The sequence below is a fragment of the Monodelphis domestica genome, chromosome 7, assembly GCF_027887165.1.
Source record: "Monodelphis domestica isolate mMonDom1 chromosome 7, mMonDom1.pri, whole genome shotgun sequence".
In the NCBI taxonomy this organism is placed as follows: domain Eukaryota; kingdom Metazoa; phylum Chordata; class Mammalia; order Didelphimorphia; family Didelphidae; genus Monodelphis; species Monodelphis domestica.
This window is the reverse complement of record NC_077233.1, coordinates 184,323,387-184,341,015: the sequence shown is the minus strand read 5'-3', so window position 1 is coordinate 184,341,015 and position 17,629 is coordinate 184,323,387. Positions and strand designations below refer to the sequence as shown.

Below are 17,629 nucleotides of genomic sequence, written 5' to 3'. Positions count from 1 at the left end.
GTCTCTTCAGGATGCATTGAATGTCTCATGATGTGCTTGTTGGCATTTGACATTAAAAACTGTGATTGCCATTTGGTAAAGAGTAGTTTGGCCAAAACTAAGCTTTATTTATGTACTGTTTGGAAAACTTTTTCAGTGTTTTAATGAATCTCAATGCTGAAGTTAAATACATATTTATCATTAATGGTGACTGGCAAAGTCCTAAAAGGAACCTACATTGGAAATTTGTAGAAAATCTCAATGGAAAGGGAAATTTGTGAGCGTGGCATCCTTTATGTGCCATTCTAAAAAGAGAATAGCTTTAATACATCCTGGCTTGTTTTTCTATTGCCCACTGAGAGCTGGATAGCAGCTCACCTAGCAAATTCTAAAAGACCGAACGAAGCTGCCTTGGCTAATGCTTCTTTGTTTAATCGTTGCTTACTTTTAGATTTCTAGAAGCATTATCTAGCCATCCCTCTGGGAAAATTACTTAAAACACCTTTTAGAAAATGCATTATTTTCTGTTCTGCTAAGAGGATCGAGGATGAGATTGATGGATATTAATGACTTTTAAAAATAATAAATAGATCACTTAATTCTGGCTAGTGTGTGTGGTTGGAGCCAGAAGATTCTGAGGTGTGATGTTTTCTGTTGGAGCTAAGGGTGGAGGTGGAGAAATTGGTTTCAGGATTTTCTCCCCAGCTCTCCAAGAACCTTTGTTTTTCAGTTCTGATTCGGAATCTCTGGTGGAGTGTAGCAGCTCAGTCTAAAACTGTACTCCCCACTCCTCAGGCCTTGACACACGGGCACTCCATGATTGGTCAAGAGGGCCAGTGAATTGTCCAGTCCATCACTGTAACGTTAAGGGGCATCATTAATAACAGGCTTTGCTAGATAGCTTGTACCATACTTTGGGGCCTGTATCCTAATCGCACAGCAGGCGTGCTGTGGAGTATCTGAGCCGCGGGCATCCAATGTGAAAAGCTTTACCTTTAGTTCCCCGGGTCAAGTAGCCTTGAATAACAGGGTGCCTCGGGTCTGTGTGTGTCAACTCTTAACCAAAGTACTTTCTTCTTTGCCAGGAAGGACTTGAGTGTGAAATTTCCCGAGGACTCCGCCATCACCCTTCCCAATCTGCTGAAGTTCATTCTGCGGTATTCAGACCCCATTTCCACCGGTGGGAGCTCCGCTGACCCCCAAACCAAAGAACGTCTTCAGAATGAGGCAGTATTACAGAAAGGACACATAGCCCACTTAGAGAAAGAGATTCATAAATTAAGAGCAGAAATCACCACTCTTCATCAGGCTCAAGCCCAAGTGGAATCCCAACTTTCAGATGCCAGAAGAGATAAACACAGACTGCAAAAGCAAAAACAAACACTGGAAAAGCAACATAGTGTTCTTCAGCTCCACAGTGAGCAGTTAGAAGCTCTCTATGAGCAGAAAACCAGAGAGCTGGAGGAGATGGCAGTGAAGCTTCAAGAACTAGCAGATGCGTCAGAAAACCTTTTAACAGAAAACGCTTTACTGAAAATCTTGGTAGCAACAATGGAAGGAAAATTAGAAAATGAAGAATCTGAAAAATCTAATACTCTGCGAGAGACACTGTCTCATGAAACTGAAATCCAGTCACGGGACAACACAAAACTTGCCACTAATATGAGTTCTCCTATGGCTTCTGAACAGAATAATGAAAATAGGACAGATTGATTTTTAAGATTATATGAAAAAATCAGATGGGACAGTTGTATACTGGGAAGATAATTTATGCAAATTTTATTGAAATTCATTGTAAATAAAAATTTTTCTCAGTGGTCTAGAAAATCAAAGTGGATGATCATTCAACTTAAACTGAATGGGGAAACATTCCTTATAATTATTGCACAAACTTGGTAGGTTGGAGACCAAAACAGTAGTACAGGTCCTTGAGAATAAGAATCTGAAAAACTAGCCCATATTTAAGTGACATTAACAAACAACCTAGCATTTCCCCTACTATAGTTTTCTAATCATTACTTATCACCTGTTTAGCAAACTGGAAGATATAAACCATTTAGAGTAGCTTTGAGAGGTTAGTAAATCTTCAGATTTATAAGTGATTGAAAGGCTTTAGAAGCTAAATATTTATATTGATTGGTAAGCATGGTAAAAGCTGGCTTTTTGCCTGGCATTTTACCGGCCAGTTTTATTGATATTTCCATCTTAAACAAGGCTTTAATCTAATAAGTGGTCATGCCACTAATCACCAAATGTTTGCCTTTAAGAAGTATGATTTTAAAAATAAACAAGCAAAATTAAGTTCTCTGATGACCATATGAAGGAAAAAAACGTTTCCTTAAAAACTTGGGAGAAATAAACAGTATTTTTAAAATGATCAGACATGGTTCTAAAAAACAGGGCAGTTAAAGATTTTGTTAGATGACCTCAGCATATTCCATAAAATGCAAATGTGGAGTTGCCTTTGGGTTACTCTGCTAGCTACCTGAATCAAGGGACTGCTTTCCTACAGAGCAAAATGATGTCAGAGGTAGAAAGCTTTGGAAATTTTTAAGTTTTTTGATGTGATTAAGTGAATGGCTGCCCATCCTAGGATTTGTTCATCTTCAGCTTGCATTCCCCCTCTACCTCCCTCCCATTCCTTTCATCCTTGGGCCTGGCAATTGGTTCTCCCTTTACTTCCTAAGCCATAAGCAGCCATGAGATTTGCACTTACCATTGTCTCTGTAAATCAAGAGTACTTTCCAGCATCCCCGAATTGGGACTCCAATGATATGTGACTTTATTACCTGCAACTTGACTGGTATCCCCAAAATGCTGGATAAAGCTTTTACTGTAAAGCAGGGGTTCTTAACGTGGGGCCCATGAACTTAAAAAAGCTATATTTTAATATCTGTATTTCAATAAATTAGATTCCTTTGTAATCTTATGTATTCATTGTATGCATTTTAAAATAGTCTAATGGAGGGTGCCTTCCTTAGGTGTCGCCAGACTGCCTTTTTTGCCATGACACGAGTTCAGGAAGAACCCCTGCTACTGTAAAGTCTAAATCCCTCCCATCAAAACAAAATTTTAATAACAAGAAGCAATGATGGAAACCCATTTAGTTTGTTGTTGTTTTTTAACATGAATATTATTTACTTAGTATATATATACTCAGCCTTCCCCATCACAATTGTGTGCTCGGGTCACTTCCATATTTAGTTGTTGGTTGTGTAGAGATCACATTGGCTAATCTTTACCGATTCCTCCAAAATGAGGTTAGGCACGCCTATTCTTTGTTTTATCATTAATGCTTAAAGGAATACTAACATTCAAATACTCCCTGTGCCTTGTCAGATCTATATTATTCTAATGCAAAACTCATACCAGTGTACAAACAAGTGACTTTAGAGAAGGGGCAAAAACTTGAGGGTTTTTTCAAGTGAGAAGCTGACTAAATTGTGGTGAAAGCCATTCGCCTGAAGATGGAAGAAGCCCTTCCTTCCTTCCTCTCTTCCTTCCTTCTTTCCTCTCTTCCTTCCTCTCTCTCTTCCTTCCTTCCTCTCTTCCGACCTTCTCTCCCTTCCTTCCTTTCTTCTTTCTCTCCTACCTTCTCTCCCTTGCTTCCTTCCTTCCTCTCTTCCTCTATCCCTTCCTTCCTTCCTCCCTCCCTTCCTTCCTCTCTTCCTTCCCTACCTTCTCTCCCTTCCTTCCTTCCTAAACCTGGTTAGTTCTCCTGACAGTACTGGGAAGCATGAAACTGCATACATACACACACAGAAGGGGTTTCTGAATGACCGCTAAAATGCTTGCTTGCCTCTAGCTTACCACATGCTTGCGGAATATTTTTGAGGCCTGATGAGAGAATTCCAGTCATGCTTATACTGATTTGCTGAGGAAGGTAATAATCCAATACCTATAGAGAATAACTAGAAATTTTGTTTCTAGAAACAAAACCTTCTAGAAACGGCCTTCCTCGAGCCTCTTTTGCCATTGCCTTCTGGTTTAGAAAACATGAAATAGCAGGAAATAGTCTGTTGCTGTCTCTGCTGGGACACTTGGGTTCGTTTGGACTTAAGCAGACTTGATAACGTGTTCATGTGTACATCATAGCTGTTACAGCAAGCTAGCACTAAAGTATGCCAGCCGTAAGGGAAGAGACGTTTCTATTCTTTTGACATGCATTAAGAACACAGGAAAAACTGCTCTGCTGCTATAAAGTAGCCTGGCAACCTTCCGGACTGTCCTCGGGCAGGCGCATCCTTCACCGGCTCCCAGAGGATACAGCAGCGTCCTTGCAATGACTGTACATACAAGGAACGGGACTCTATTGCTAGGGAACGGCCTAATCCTCCTCTCAGCGGTTCTTTCTGCGGCCTCGCGCTTCCCGCAATAGGAGCCCCATTCTTAGAAGCGTCATCCCTCGTGTCCTAGAGTCTGCGCGGGACGCAAAAACGGCGCTTTACATATTTACACCTGGGACCCTCTTTCCTAGCGACTGGGCTGGTACGGTCTCTTCAGACCAGCAGCCTCGCGTGCTCTCTTACTTTAGAGAGACACAAGCCCGAGTGCTTCTGGGGCCTATGTACAGTTCACAGTTTGCTAGTTCACATTACAGTAGTAGCTCCATCAAAAACAGGCTCAGCTAGACATTCAAGTAACAAAAACGCTCCGATTCCATTACGCCAGCAGGGCCCGGGCCGTCCATTGCCTGCAACGGACAGCACCGCCGGAGAGGCCGGCCGGCTCGCGGGCCGAGGAGTCCAGGTTCGGGGCGCGGCTCTCAGCGCATGCAATGACAAAAGCCGGCGCGCCCCGAGCATGATGTGGGATCTCGCGTCTTGTCGGAGAGCAGTGCGTCCAAACGGCTGCGCTCCAGGGTCCGCGCCGGCCGTACGCCGGGCTTAGTCCCCATGAGGGCCGGCTTAGCCGTGGACCTCCGGGCCATTGGGGGTCAGCTTGGCTTTTCTCTCCACGCAGGGACCCTTTGCCGAATACTGGACCAACAGGAAGGGTTCTTTGGTTTCCCCATCCCCCACGATGCTCTCTTCGTCCTCCGACTGGCTGATGCGCTGCAGGCGCAAGTAACACCAGCAGCCCAGGATGAGGGCTCCCAGGGCCGCGATGGCGATGAGAATGACGATGACAGTGACCACGCCGGTGGTGGGGCTGTGGTCCATAATAGACATGGTCACTCCTGGGGGACGGCTCGCCACGGAAATGCCAAGTCCTACCCCTTCCGGACACTTAATGTGGGCCTGGCTGCAGATGCACGTCCTGAAAGAGAGAAAGAGATGCGTGAACGGAGCTGTACCGGTCCTGCTCCTCTCCAGACAGTGGCCAAAAGGACGCCAGGATGCTTTTAAGGGACTTAACCATTTCCTGCTCTTGGCTCTCCGGTGACCCTCAGTCAGATGAGTTGCCTTTTCATCTTGGAAAAGAAATTCGAGTCTTAAGTGACTGAGTTTCCCATTTTAACCAAATGCCATTTTTTGTTTTTTGTTTTACAAGAGAAAAATTTAAGAAGCTAACTGTTTACCACCAGAAACAGAGCTGTTCCATCTACCCAGTAACATTCCCACTTTAAAAACAGCACTCTGAAAGACCCACTAGCTGCAATGGTTTTCTGCGACTGGATGCAGCCATGTTGCTTCCGTGAAAGGAGACAGGGATTACTTTTACTTGACAGAAAACTTTGTTTTGAGGACATCAAGAAGGTCAAATGTCTGCTTTGGGTCTACGTGTAAGCTACGTGTAAAATTTTGTTTTTGCTGATCCGCCAACAAACATTTGAGGGTCTGTACCTGACGCAAAAGTACGAGAGTCCCTGCCCACAAGGCACCTACAGGCTGACCTGGAAACACGAGCCTTGCAAAACAAAGCACTTAAAGGACATGTTGCACAAGGGACCTAACACAGGATCGCCTACAGCCTTAGACCACTACAGAATGGGAGGGAAGGGAAGGAAGAAGGCAGACTCCAACGGGCAGAGAGACGGGAAGAGGGTGGCATTCTGGGACAAGGACGGACAACTTCAGAGAGAAAAGCAGCTTCCTGTTGGGAGCCTTGGAAAACGGGGCAGCCACCATTTCTGAGGTTGAGTTGGCCGGGCTGGGTGGGGCGGCAGATAGAAAGCTGACCTCAGACAGGTAGAGCTAAGTTCAAATTCTGACCCAAATGGATCATGTGACCCTGGGCAGGCCAATGAACCTCCAAGCACAGAACCTTTGGTTTGAGGAAGGAAAAATGCTGCTCCAGTGCCTCTCCCTGTGTTTTACTGCAGTAAGAGATGATGGTCATAATATAGCATTATAATCATGATAGGAATAGAAACAGCCCGTTTCCAATCATGCATCGTAGCACTTTGTCTTTAACTGGGAAGGGAAAAGCTCCCAGAAGCCTGAATGGGCACTAAACGAAGTCTGTTCTAGACCTGTGAGAAATGGCCACCACGAAGGGTACAAATCAATCCACAACCATTAAATGCCGCCGAGCATAACAGGGAAGAACAAAGTCGCCACTTTCAAAGAGCGCCCCTCCAGCGGCTGAAACACCAGCACACACCAAAGTTATGCAATACGGAACACACACAACTTCCAGAAGGGGAGGCTAGAAATGAGGGAAAGGTTTGAATGGAGAGAACTCGGATGTTCTAGCAGGAGGGGAAGCGGGCCAGGGTGCAAAGGGGAGCTGTGGAAAAGTCTGAAAACGAGGGCTCACCCCAGACGGGTTAAGGCTCTCACGGCAAACAGGGACTTTATCCTGGAGGCACGAGATCGGGGGAGCGTGTGCCCAGGAGAGGGAGGAAGCCACGTACCTCGGAAACATCACTGGAGGATTGGCAGGAGGGGTGAGGCTGGGGGCTGGAGGAATCGCTTAGCTAAGAAACGAGGGGAGCCTGATCCAGGGGATGGCTGTGGCAGTAGAAAGGAGGGTCCCTGGCCTCACAGGCCTAAAAAGGAAGGGAACGTGTTTCTTGAAGCGCAAAAGTTGCTGTTTAAGACCCAGCTGTTAGTAAGCTATTCAGTATTTTCCTCAAACCATTGTCACATCCGGCATCCCCTCTGATCCTCACAACCACCCCGAGATAGGCAAAAAGATTGCTGAGAAAGGAATGTCTAAACCACATTCACTTAGGGATTTTTTTTTCTTACGCGTATTAAAACACGAGCACTAATGGGTTCTTTGGCTCAATGACTCTCATCTGGTGTGTCAATACCCTGACTGGCAAGGCATTTCTAATAAGGGTTCTCTTGGACCAGCTTGAGGTCATCATTTGTAATGAATAATTAACATTTAAATCTTTAATTAATTTAATTATTTAATACATTTATTTAATGTAATATATTTCATTAATATATTTAAATATTCAAACAAAATAAGACTTAAAAAATGAACTGTATATGACTAAATAGTCCTGCACGAGGAAAAAAACTATAAAAACAGAATTGTAGTTCTATACTGTACTACCAAGTGGGACAGCCGAGAGTAGTGGGAGTACTTGGGATTTGGGGTCAGAAGGCCTGGTTTGGTAGTCCTGGGACACAAAGCTTTGAGTCTATTTCGTCCTGGGAAACAGGCTAACAGGTGAATAGCGATGGCTCACATTTCTAGTATGCTTTCACACTTACAATGGGCTTCTTCAAAAGGACCCTAGGAAAGTCGTCTGTATTCATTATTCTCATTTTACAAATAGGGAAACGGAGGCTGCGACACGTCAAGGATGACAAGGGGGGAGCTCAAACCTTAGGTTTTCTTTTTCTTGGAGATATTTTATTTTTTCCTAATGACACGTCAAAGCATTTTTAACTTTCGTCTTGTCACATGTTGAGTTCCAAACTCTTTCCCTCTCTCCTTCCCCCCTCCCTGAGATGGTAGGTCAGCAATTTGACCGACACGCGCTATCCTGCAGCACGTACGTCACATTCCTGATTCAAACTCGGGGTTCCTGATTCAGTCTGCTGCTCTTCCCCGATGCCGCGCTGCCTCGACTGCTGACCCGACACACGGGCTGGTTGGAAGCATCCAGTGACACAATGCATTTGGAAGCAGAAGCCAAGTATAAAGCGCTGTTTCTCCGCTGGGTGCCTCCACTATGCAAAACGTCTTGCCCTCAAGAACCTCACAATCTACCAGGGTAAACCGGTATAGATACAGGTGTACGCATAAGACAAAGCAAGGAATAACAGCAGTCACATAGGAAGATGTAGGGGAGAAGGTACGAACAACTGCTGGGATAGGGGGATGGGGAAAGTTGGCATCTAATAATAATAATAATAATAATAATAATAATAATAATAATAATAATAAAACAACTCTTGGAGAAAATAAAAGTCCAAAAGGCAGAGATGAGAAAAAGAGCATATATATATATATATATATATATATATATATATATACACACACACACACACACACATATATGTAAAATTAAAAATAAAAACCCAACTTAACTCTTCAAGTCAAAAGCAACAAGGACATCAACTATTTTATTCTACATTCTATTATTTATAATGTTATATATAAAATCTATATATTCCAGGAATGTGGAGGAAGGATTATAGACTCCTACATTCTATTATTTATTATCTATATTATTATATATAAAATCTATGTATTCCAGGAATGTGGAGGAAGGGATTATAGATGCCTACATTCTATTATTTATATTATCTGTATTATATATAAAATCTATGTATTCCAGGAATGTGAAGGAAAGGACTATAGACTCCTACATTCTATTATTTATATTATTTATTATCTATATTATTATATATAAAATCTATGTATTCCAGGAATGTGGAGGAAGGATTATAGACTCTTACATTTTATTATTTATATTATTTATTATCTATATTATTATATATAAAATCTATGTATTCCAGGAATGTGAAGGAAAGGACTATAGACTCCTACATTCTATTATTTATATTATTTATTATCTATATTATTATATATAAAATCTATGTATTCCAGGATTGTGAAGGAAAGGACTATAGACTCCTACATTCTATTATTTATATTATTTATTATCTATATTATTATATATGAAATCTATGTATTCCAGGAATGTAGAAGAGAGGATCGAAAGGTTAAGTTTGGAGACCATCAAAGAGTGCAGTTTGGCTAAGAACAGAACGAGCAGGAAAGGGAGGAGATCGAGACACCGTCGAGGGCCTTCTGTGGCAGGCTGGCGCCTTCGGTACTTGATCCTAGAGGCAACGGGCAACATGAGAGGTTTCTGAAGAGGCAAACTCCATGCTTGGACACCATCTTAGGAGAGCTACTTCAGGAGCTCCCTGCACGAAGGATGGACTACGGAGGGGGCCGGGGGGAGGGTAGCGGTCTGCTTTTCCTTTAGGCCTTCCATTTCCCCATGACCAGAGAGAATCTGAACGCCATCTTTAAAGCATTCCCTCCATTTAAGACACTGGATAAAATGGAAAAAAAGTTTTCAAAAGAGACTGTCGCTACACTGGATGTGCTCACACAGAAACCCAAAGCGGGGTCCTTCCTAAAAGCTTTATGTCAGCTTAGAAGCAATAGAGGGAAGTATGTAGGCAAGAAAAAGTGCTGACGCCAGGGATCTGAACGACAGTAGAGACACCTAATTTTGGAAGTAGGCAGACTCGGTGGTTGTCTCACTGTAGGCTTCTAAAAGGCTTCCTTTCCTCCGTTTTGCTCTAACATGTCCTTGACCCCTTTTTATCATGGGGAATAGGCCATCCTTCCCTCCTTGAGCACTGCTGAGTTCTCTCTGGATATTTCAAGCCCAGGATTCCGAGGCGAAACGAGTTCTGGGAGTGCTGAGCTGCACTCACCGCTTCTGAGGAGATGCTAACAAGCGTCTCTAAGCCTTCTCTAAAAACCCAACTTAAAAAACATAAGTAAATAAAAAATAAAAATAAAATCCCAACTTAATTCTTCAAGTCAAAAGGAACTATTTTATTCTATATTATTCTATTCTATATAAAATATATAGTGTAATATATAATTATAAGATATACCATCATCCCAATACAACAACAAAACTTACTCATAAGATATAGAATCCATGAAGTTTAAGAAAAAACAGATTCTGATGAGATACAAGGCAGAACGTCCCTGTGGAGTTCTTGAACAAGGGATAAAGGGGGGGATTTATCATTTTCTTCATCAATACTTGAAAGACTTAGTCATTTCAGAGTAGATACTCTCTACCAAGACAATTTGATGAGCTCTGAAGTATCAAGAGAGCAGAAGCCACAGCACTAGGCAGTGTGTGTGTGTCTGTGGGAGAGTCACTGCTGTCAAAAAGCCTATATTCTATAGGAGGGGGTAAAAAAGGAAGAAATGCAATTTGTAAACAGATATGGAAAGATACAAGAGCAGCTTGGAACTGGGAAGACTCATCTTCTTGAGTTCAAATCTGGCCTCAGACACTAGCTATGTGACTTTGGGCAAGGCACTTAACCCCATTTGCCTCAGTTTTCTCATCTGTGAAATGAGCTGGAGAAGGAAAGGGCAAAACACTCCAGTATCTCTGCCAAGAAAACCCCAGATGGGATCAGGAAGTATCAGAAACAGCTGGCAAATGACTGAACAAAATGATGAATCTTGGAGGGAAGGCACTAAGAAGGCAGGGAAAGAAAGGCTTCTTGAAGAAGGTGAGACTTTAGTGAAGACTTGAAGGAAGCCAGAAGCAAGAGGTAGAGTTCTAGGCCTTGGGAACAACCAGTTAAAATGCCAGGGGGGGTGGGGGGGGGGGGGAAGCGGAGGGGAGCAGCTGGGTAGTCCAGTGGATTGAGAGCCAACCTAGAGACAGGAGGTCAAATCTGGCCTCAGACACTTCCCAGCTGGGTGACCCTGGGCAAGTCACTTAACCCCTCCCCCTCCCATTGCCTAGCTCTTATCACTCTTCTGCATTAGAACCAATACACAGCATTGATACTGAGGTGGAAGGAAAGAGAAAAAGAAAGAAAGAGAGAGGGAGGGAGGGAGGATGGAAGGAAGGAAGGAAGGACTCAATGAATCAGTCTTGGGGGCAGCTAAGTGACTGGATAAAGCTTCCTGTGGTGTGGGGAGGGGGGGGGGGGGAGCTGAACTAAAAATAAGGTTCAAACCTGAATAGTCCTGAAACAAATTACTGTCATGCTATTATTATTATTATTAATAACATTTAGGGGGCAGCTGGGTGGCTCAGTGGATTGAGAGCCAGGCCTAGAGATGGGAGGTCCTGGATTCAAATCTGACCTCAGACATTTCCTAGCTGTGTGACCCTGGGCAAGTCACTTAACTCCCATGGCCTAGTCCTTACCACTCTTCGGCCTTGGAACCAATATGTAGAATTGATTCTAAGGTGGATGGCAAGGATTTTAAAAAATAAATAATAAAATAAAATGCCTGAAGTTGGGAGACGGAGTTCAAGGAAAAAGGCTAAGAAAAGCTTTTAGGGGACCCATGACTATGGATCAGGACATGGAAAATGGTTCAGCAAAAAAAACAACTGAGGCACAGACAGGAAAGAAGACTAGGAGGGAAGACTGTGTCCCAGAAACTGAAGGAAGATGATGTCAAAAAGCCAAAGAGAAGAAGGACAAGCCACAGAAAACGCCTCTGGGTCTGGGGAGCTGTTTCCTACAAGTGTCAGCACTGAACTGCTCAGAAGAGCCACTGCAGAGAGGAACTCCAGACTTATGGACACAATGCGAGGGTGTCGGGTCATGTGGGAGGGGCAACATTCTCTCTGGCGGGGGCTCCCTCACAATTCTGATCACAACTGATTCATGACTCTACATAACGCCCAGTTCATTGATCTGTGCAGCCAAAAACCCCTGAAGACCCAAAGGGCACCCAGGCTTCTGATGCTGCATTCCCAGTGTCACTGGGCCATTTCCTCACACGATGGTCTCTAGCATGTACTCAAAGCCCTTTAGCCTGGTGGGATCTGCTAGTTGCAAGCCCAGGAGTCCAACGTCATCTCTTCATACCACAAAATCTGTTTTCTCTAAGATCTAAAAAGGAGGCTCCTCTACCTTTATGGTTGACAGTTCCAGCTGGGCAGGGCTATCATCCTTTGTTTTTCCCTGGAGGCTTGTGTCATGTGAGAGATTTACAGACTGCTTGGACCTCGTTCCTCTCTCCCGGGGATGGGGAGAGGTGAGAAGGGACTCATGAGGAGCAGTTTCTTCATCCCAACTGGGAAGTAGGACCCAGGAAAGAAGAGAAACACTGCTTTTCAGAAAGCCTTTTGAGGAAGGAGATTAGAAGAGCTTAGGCAGACAGAACGCCAAGTTTGGAGTCTGGAAGATTCCTCTTCCTAAGTTCAAATCCAGTCTCAGACACTTACTAGCTGTGTGACCCTGAACAAGTCACTTAACTCTGTTTGCCTCAGTTTCCTCCTCTGTAAAATAAGCTGGAGAGGGAAATGGCAGACCACTATGGTATCTTTGCCAAGAAAACCCCAAATGGCAAAGACACTGATGAGGTTTGTTATTTTCTTCTCCACCTCATTTGACAAATGAGGAAACTGAGGCAAATAGGGTTAAGTGACTTGCCCACGGATGGCAAGAATCTGAGACCAGACTTGAACTCAAGAAGATGAATTCCTGACTCTAGGCCTGGCCATTCATCCACCAAGTGCACTAAAAGGAAAGAGGGAGAAAGGGTGGGAGACAGAGGACAAACTTCCTTATTCTCCATACAATCTTGCTGTAACATATTTGTTGGGCTTTTTCCCCCAACTAAGATTTGGGTTGAAAGAAAACATTGACAACAGTATTCCTTCTATGCTTCCTCAGGGTTCCCCAGCACCAACACTCATCCCCTGCGGACATCCTGAAGTCACCCAAGGCACACCACTCAGCCCCTACAGAGAAACCCCTTAAGAGAACAGTTCCAATGGGTCTTGATCAATGACACATGTTAAGCCCAGTGGACATACGGGAAGGAATTAGGGGGAGGGGAGGGAAAGAACATGAGTCTTGAACCATGGGAAAATATTCTAAATCATCTAATTAAATAAAATTAATACTTGATACTTTAAAAAATAAAATACTTAAAAATAATATACTTTAAAAATTTTACTTAATTTAATACTTTAAAAATTTATAATTTTATAAATTATATATATATAATTATAAAAATTTATAATTTTAATTTAATACGTAAAAAAAAAAGAAAGAACCGTTCCAACCATCCTGCAAAACAATTTGTAATTACCTGAAAAAAGTGACCAGATCCTTCCCCCACTGCTGGGCTTCCTATATCTCAAGGAGAGAGAAAAGAGTTCCCATATACCTAATATAGTCACATCAGCACTTTTGGGGGGTTTAAAAAAATCCAGACCAAAGGAGCTGCTGGCAGAGATGGGGATGGCTGAATAAGCCAAGGCACCTGCCGGAAAGACACAACAGGAAATGATGAACTCAGAGAAGCCTCGGAAGATCTCCACGGAGCGACTCGGGGTAAAGCAAACGCAGGCAGCAGAACATCTACATGGGAAGACTGCACTCCTAGGAAACACCACGAAAAGACAGCCCAATGCAGAGCAAATGAAATGATCGCTTTTGGCCCAGGGAACGCGCTTCCTCTTGTCAGAAGAGAACTGTGCAAGTGTGGGAACTGGATGTTACCAGATAAAAGTCAATCTTGCTTCACTTGTGTGAACCTTAACCTTGCAGCCATTGGGGGAGGGAGAGTAAATCTGGAAGAGAATGTGGCTTTAAAAAAAAGGCATTAATAAAATATTTGAACTGTTCAAGAACAAAAAAAGGACAGGATGGCACGGTTCCGCCGAACGCTTATTAATGACTTACTGCTCCAGGAGGAAATAATACAGGGTGAACAACAATGGTTAATAACGCAGGGTCTCTGCCCTCCTATTTTTTAATGAAAAAAAAAACAGCAAAAACCTTACTTTCTGTCTTTGTGTCTACTAAGTATTGGTTCAGAGGCAGAAGAGCGGCAAGGGGTAGGCGATGGGGGTTAACGGAACCCGTGGGGGCCGAGGAAGTCAGAAAGAAGGTATAAATACAAGATGGGAGAGCCTAGACGAGGGCCTTAGGGATTACAGCTTGGAGAAGGTGATGTAGCAAAGGAGGCTGAGAGGGAGCAGGAACATCAAGAGAGCAGTGTCAGGAAAACCAATGAAGAATAGTCACTGTCAAAGGTTTGAAAGGCACCGACAGGGAAAAGAGGAAGGACTAAGAGAGATAAAATAAAAAAATAAAAAAGATAAGGACTAAGAAAAGGCCAAAAGAGCTGGGAATGAAAAGATGAATGGGGCAATTTTTTTTTGCCTTTCTTGGCATCCTTCTGCTAGGGACCGAGGAATCTCTTAATAAATGCTTGCTGAAAGCAGTTTTTAAAAGAAGAAATCAAAGTTATCAATAATCACATAAAAATGCTCTACATCACTACAGATTAGAGAAACGTGAATGAAAAATAACTCTGAGAAACCATCTTCCACCCATCAGACTGGCTAACATGACGGAAAAGGAAAATGACAAATGCTGGCAGGCATGTGGAAAAAATAGAACACTAACGCATTGTTGGAAGAGTTGTAAACTAGTTGAACCATTCTGGAGAACAATTTGGAACTATGCCCAAAGGGCTGTAAAATGCGGGTTTTGTAAAACCGTTGACCCATCCAAAAAAATCAAAGAAAAAAGAAAAGAGACCTTTTCAGACAAAAAATATTTAGGGCAGCTATTTTTATGGCGGCAAACAATTAGAAATCAAGGGGATGTGATGGAATACTACGGTGCCATAAGAAATGAGCAGGACGGTTTCAAAAAAATCCTGGGAAGACTTATAAACCCATATAAGCCAAATAAGCAGAAACAGAAGAACACTATATATATGATAGCAACACTGTAAGAGAGCCTTAGCTACTCTGATCAAGACAATGACCCAAGACAAATCTAAAGGAACCATCATGAAAGATACTATCCACCTCCAGAGAACTGATCAACTCTGAATGAAGATTAAAGCATACTTTTTAAACTTTCTTTGTCTTGGCTTTTTAACCTGATTTCCTTTGCAAAGTGGCTAATATGGAAATAAGTTTTGTGTGACTTTGCTTGCCTTCTCAAGGAAGGGGAGAGGAATTTTTATTGTTCGTGTGATATGTGCCTTGTATCATAACATGAGCCATATAGAAATATGAATTTCATGAAAGCACTGGTATAACCTGTATTGGATCATTTACTGCCTCAAGGAAGGAAAAGGAGAGGGAGAAAAATCTGAATCCTTAAATGTCAGAAAACAGTTGTCAAAAATTATTCTTATGTGTAACTGAAAAAATAAAGGAGTATTAAAAATTTATATGTTGGTGGGAAATAATGAAATAAATAAAAATATATTTTAAAAAGAAATACTTGTTTAGTGAGTGATGAGGCCAGATTTCACTTGGATCATGAAGACGATAGAAAACAACTTTCAGCAGATCTGTCTTTGCTCATCTGTGAATAAGGAAAGTCAGGAAATTCTCCTTGGGAATCCCATTAGGAATCTCTGCTTCTACAGGCCAGATGGCAGCTGGGTCTAGAAACTGAGATGTACAGCCAGTCATTGGCTGAATGCCAGCTGGGGCTCAGAACCCATCTCACTACTTTGCTTAGGTCACCTCTGACCACCTCTCCAAAGCCTCACTTCCACAGCTCTGGATCTAGAATGGTTTCCAGTTAAACAGTAGGTGTTTTGGAACCGTGGCATGAGGAACACTAGAAGATGTGCATCTCTCTCTCTCTCTGTCCCTCTATCTCTCTCTTTGTCCCTCTTTTCCCCCCTTTCTCTCTGTCTCTCTCAGTCTCTCTCTCTCTTCCCCACCTCTGTCTCTCTCTTTCTTTCTCCTCTCTCTCTCTCTGTCTCTGTCCCTCTTTCCCCCCCTCTGTCTCTCTCCCTCTGTCTCTCTGTCCCTCTTTTCCCCCTGTCTCTCTCTCTCTCCCTCTCTCTCTGTCCCTCTTCCCCCCCTCTGTCTCTGTCTCTCTCTCTGTCCCTCTTTTCCCCCCCGTCTGTCTCTCTCTCTGTCCCTCTTTTCCCCCTGTCTCTCTCTCTCTCTCTGTCTCTCTCTGTCCCTCTTTTCCCCCCTCTGTCTCTCTCTGTCTCTCTCTTCCCCCCCTGTCTCTCTCTGTCCCTCTTTTCCCCCCTCTGTCTCTGTCTGTCTCTCTCTGTCTCTCTTTTCCCCCCCTGTCTCTCTCTCTCTCCCTCTCTCTCTGTCCCTCTTCCCCCCCTCTGTCTCTGTCTCTCTCTCTGTCCCTCTTTTCCCCCCCGTCTCTGTCTCTCTCTCTGTCCCTCTTTTCCCCCTGTCTCTCTCTCTCTCTCTGTCCCTCTTTTCCCCCCTCTGTCTCTCTCTGTCTCTCTCTTCCCCCCCTGTCTCTCTCTGTCCCTCTTTTCCCCCCTCTGTCTCTGTCTGTCTCTCTCTGTCTCTCTTTTCCCCCCTCTGTCTGTCTCTCTCTTCCCCCCCTGTCTCTCTCTGTCTCTCTTTTCCCCCCCTGTCTCTCTCTCTGTCCCTCTTCCCCCCCCTCTGTCTCTGTCTCTGTCTCTCTCCCTCTCTCTCCCTCTGTCCCTCTCCCCCCCCCCTGCTCTTTCTCTCCCACCCCCTCTGTCTGTCTGTCTGTCTGTCTGTCTGTCTGGGTAGTGCTACCATCAAACTACAGAGAACCGTTTTCTGCTAATGCGCACAGAACACTCTTCCTAGTGTCTAACCCAAGTCCCTCGCCCTCGCTTCCTCTCAGACGACCCCTTCCCGCTTCATGGAGCCCATCGCGGCCCCAGCCTTTCTTTCCTCTGCGGGGCTCACAAGAGCCAGGCCAGGCTCTGCCTTTAAGAGCAGGCAGGGCACACTCCGCGCCCCGTGGAAAGAGAAGCCAGCTAAATAGCAGCCTGCTTCTCTTTGGGAGGCAGGAGCGGAGGGAAATCAAGCATCCGTCCCAGAGCTGGCAGGAAATGGGAAATCAAACAATGGAAGTAAGATCCGAGAGGACAGGGGAAAACCTGGCCAAACCCGCCTCCAGTTAAAGCAGCGTCTTCCGTGTCCCCAGCAAAAGCAGCTGAGAGTGGGGCTCCTCCAAGGAGCGGGCCCTGGGGAGGAAGGCAGAGGAGGCCTTCGGGCCCGCCGTGGCAGCTTAGATGGCTTGGGGGGGGGGGGGGGCTCTAACGGGCAGGACCAATCTGTTCTCTCAGCTGCCCCGCGTCTGGAGGACAGGAAAGGAGCCCTGGCTGTGCTGCAGGAGGCTGGAAGGGGCACTGCTGAAAGCTCTGTCCCGACCCGTGTGTGCGACAAGCTGGAGCAGCCCAGTCCGGCCAAGCACACCTCCTGCCTTTGCGAAGCCTGGGGACTCCTCTTCAAATGTTTTCAAATGCATCCAAAGCAATCCACGAGAATGAATGAGAGTAAAGACATTCTTTAAGCTTGTGGATCCGTAAGGCAGGACCAGCAAGCTGGCTTCAGAAAAGGCTGGCAAGCCCAGCAGGAGCGGATGCACAGCCGAGAACGTGGGACACCGTAAAAGGCAGTGGGGGTTTGTCCCTGAAAACGTGACCTGCTGCGGCCATGCGGGGAGGCGGGATGGCCCTGAAAGGCTGATGAGGGAGGAAGTCCGCCTCAGAGACAGGACTGTCCCAGCCATCATTCCCATCAGTCTTCAGTCTGACCTGGGGGTTCGGGCTAGGTAGGAGCAATCTT

General features: G+C 44.4%; 2 protein-coding genes across 7 annotated transcripts in view; one reads left to right on the top strand and one right to left on the bottom strand.

Moving 5' to 3' along the window:
- The window catches only part of TXNDC11 (thioredoxin domain containing 11), a 66,689-nt gene extending 64,883 nt beyond the window's left edge, over nt 1-1,806 (top strand). For all 5 annotated transcript variants that reach the window (XM_056806151.1, XM_001375880.5, XM_007498629.3 and 2 more), the window contains one exon: nt 1,065-1,806. In XM_056806151.1, coding sequence (XP_056662129.1) covers nt 1,065-1,692 — 628 coding nt within the window. In that variant the 3' untranslated portion in view covers nt 1,693-1,806. The remainder of the gene's footprint in view (nt 1-1,064) is intronic.
- The window catches only part of SNN (stannin), a 24,086-nt gene continuing 8,189 nt past the window's right edge, over nt 1,733-17,629 (bottom strand). For both annotated transcript variants that reach the window (XM_056806154.1, XM_007498637.3), the window contains exon 2: nt 1,733-5,238. In XM_056806154.1, the coding sequence (XP_056662132.1) occupies nt 5,192-5,238 (47 nt within the window). In that variant the 3' untranslated portion in view covers nt 1,733-5,191. The remainder of the gene's footprint in view (nt 5,239-17,629) is intronic.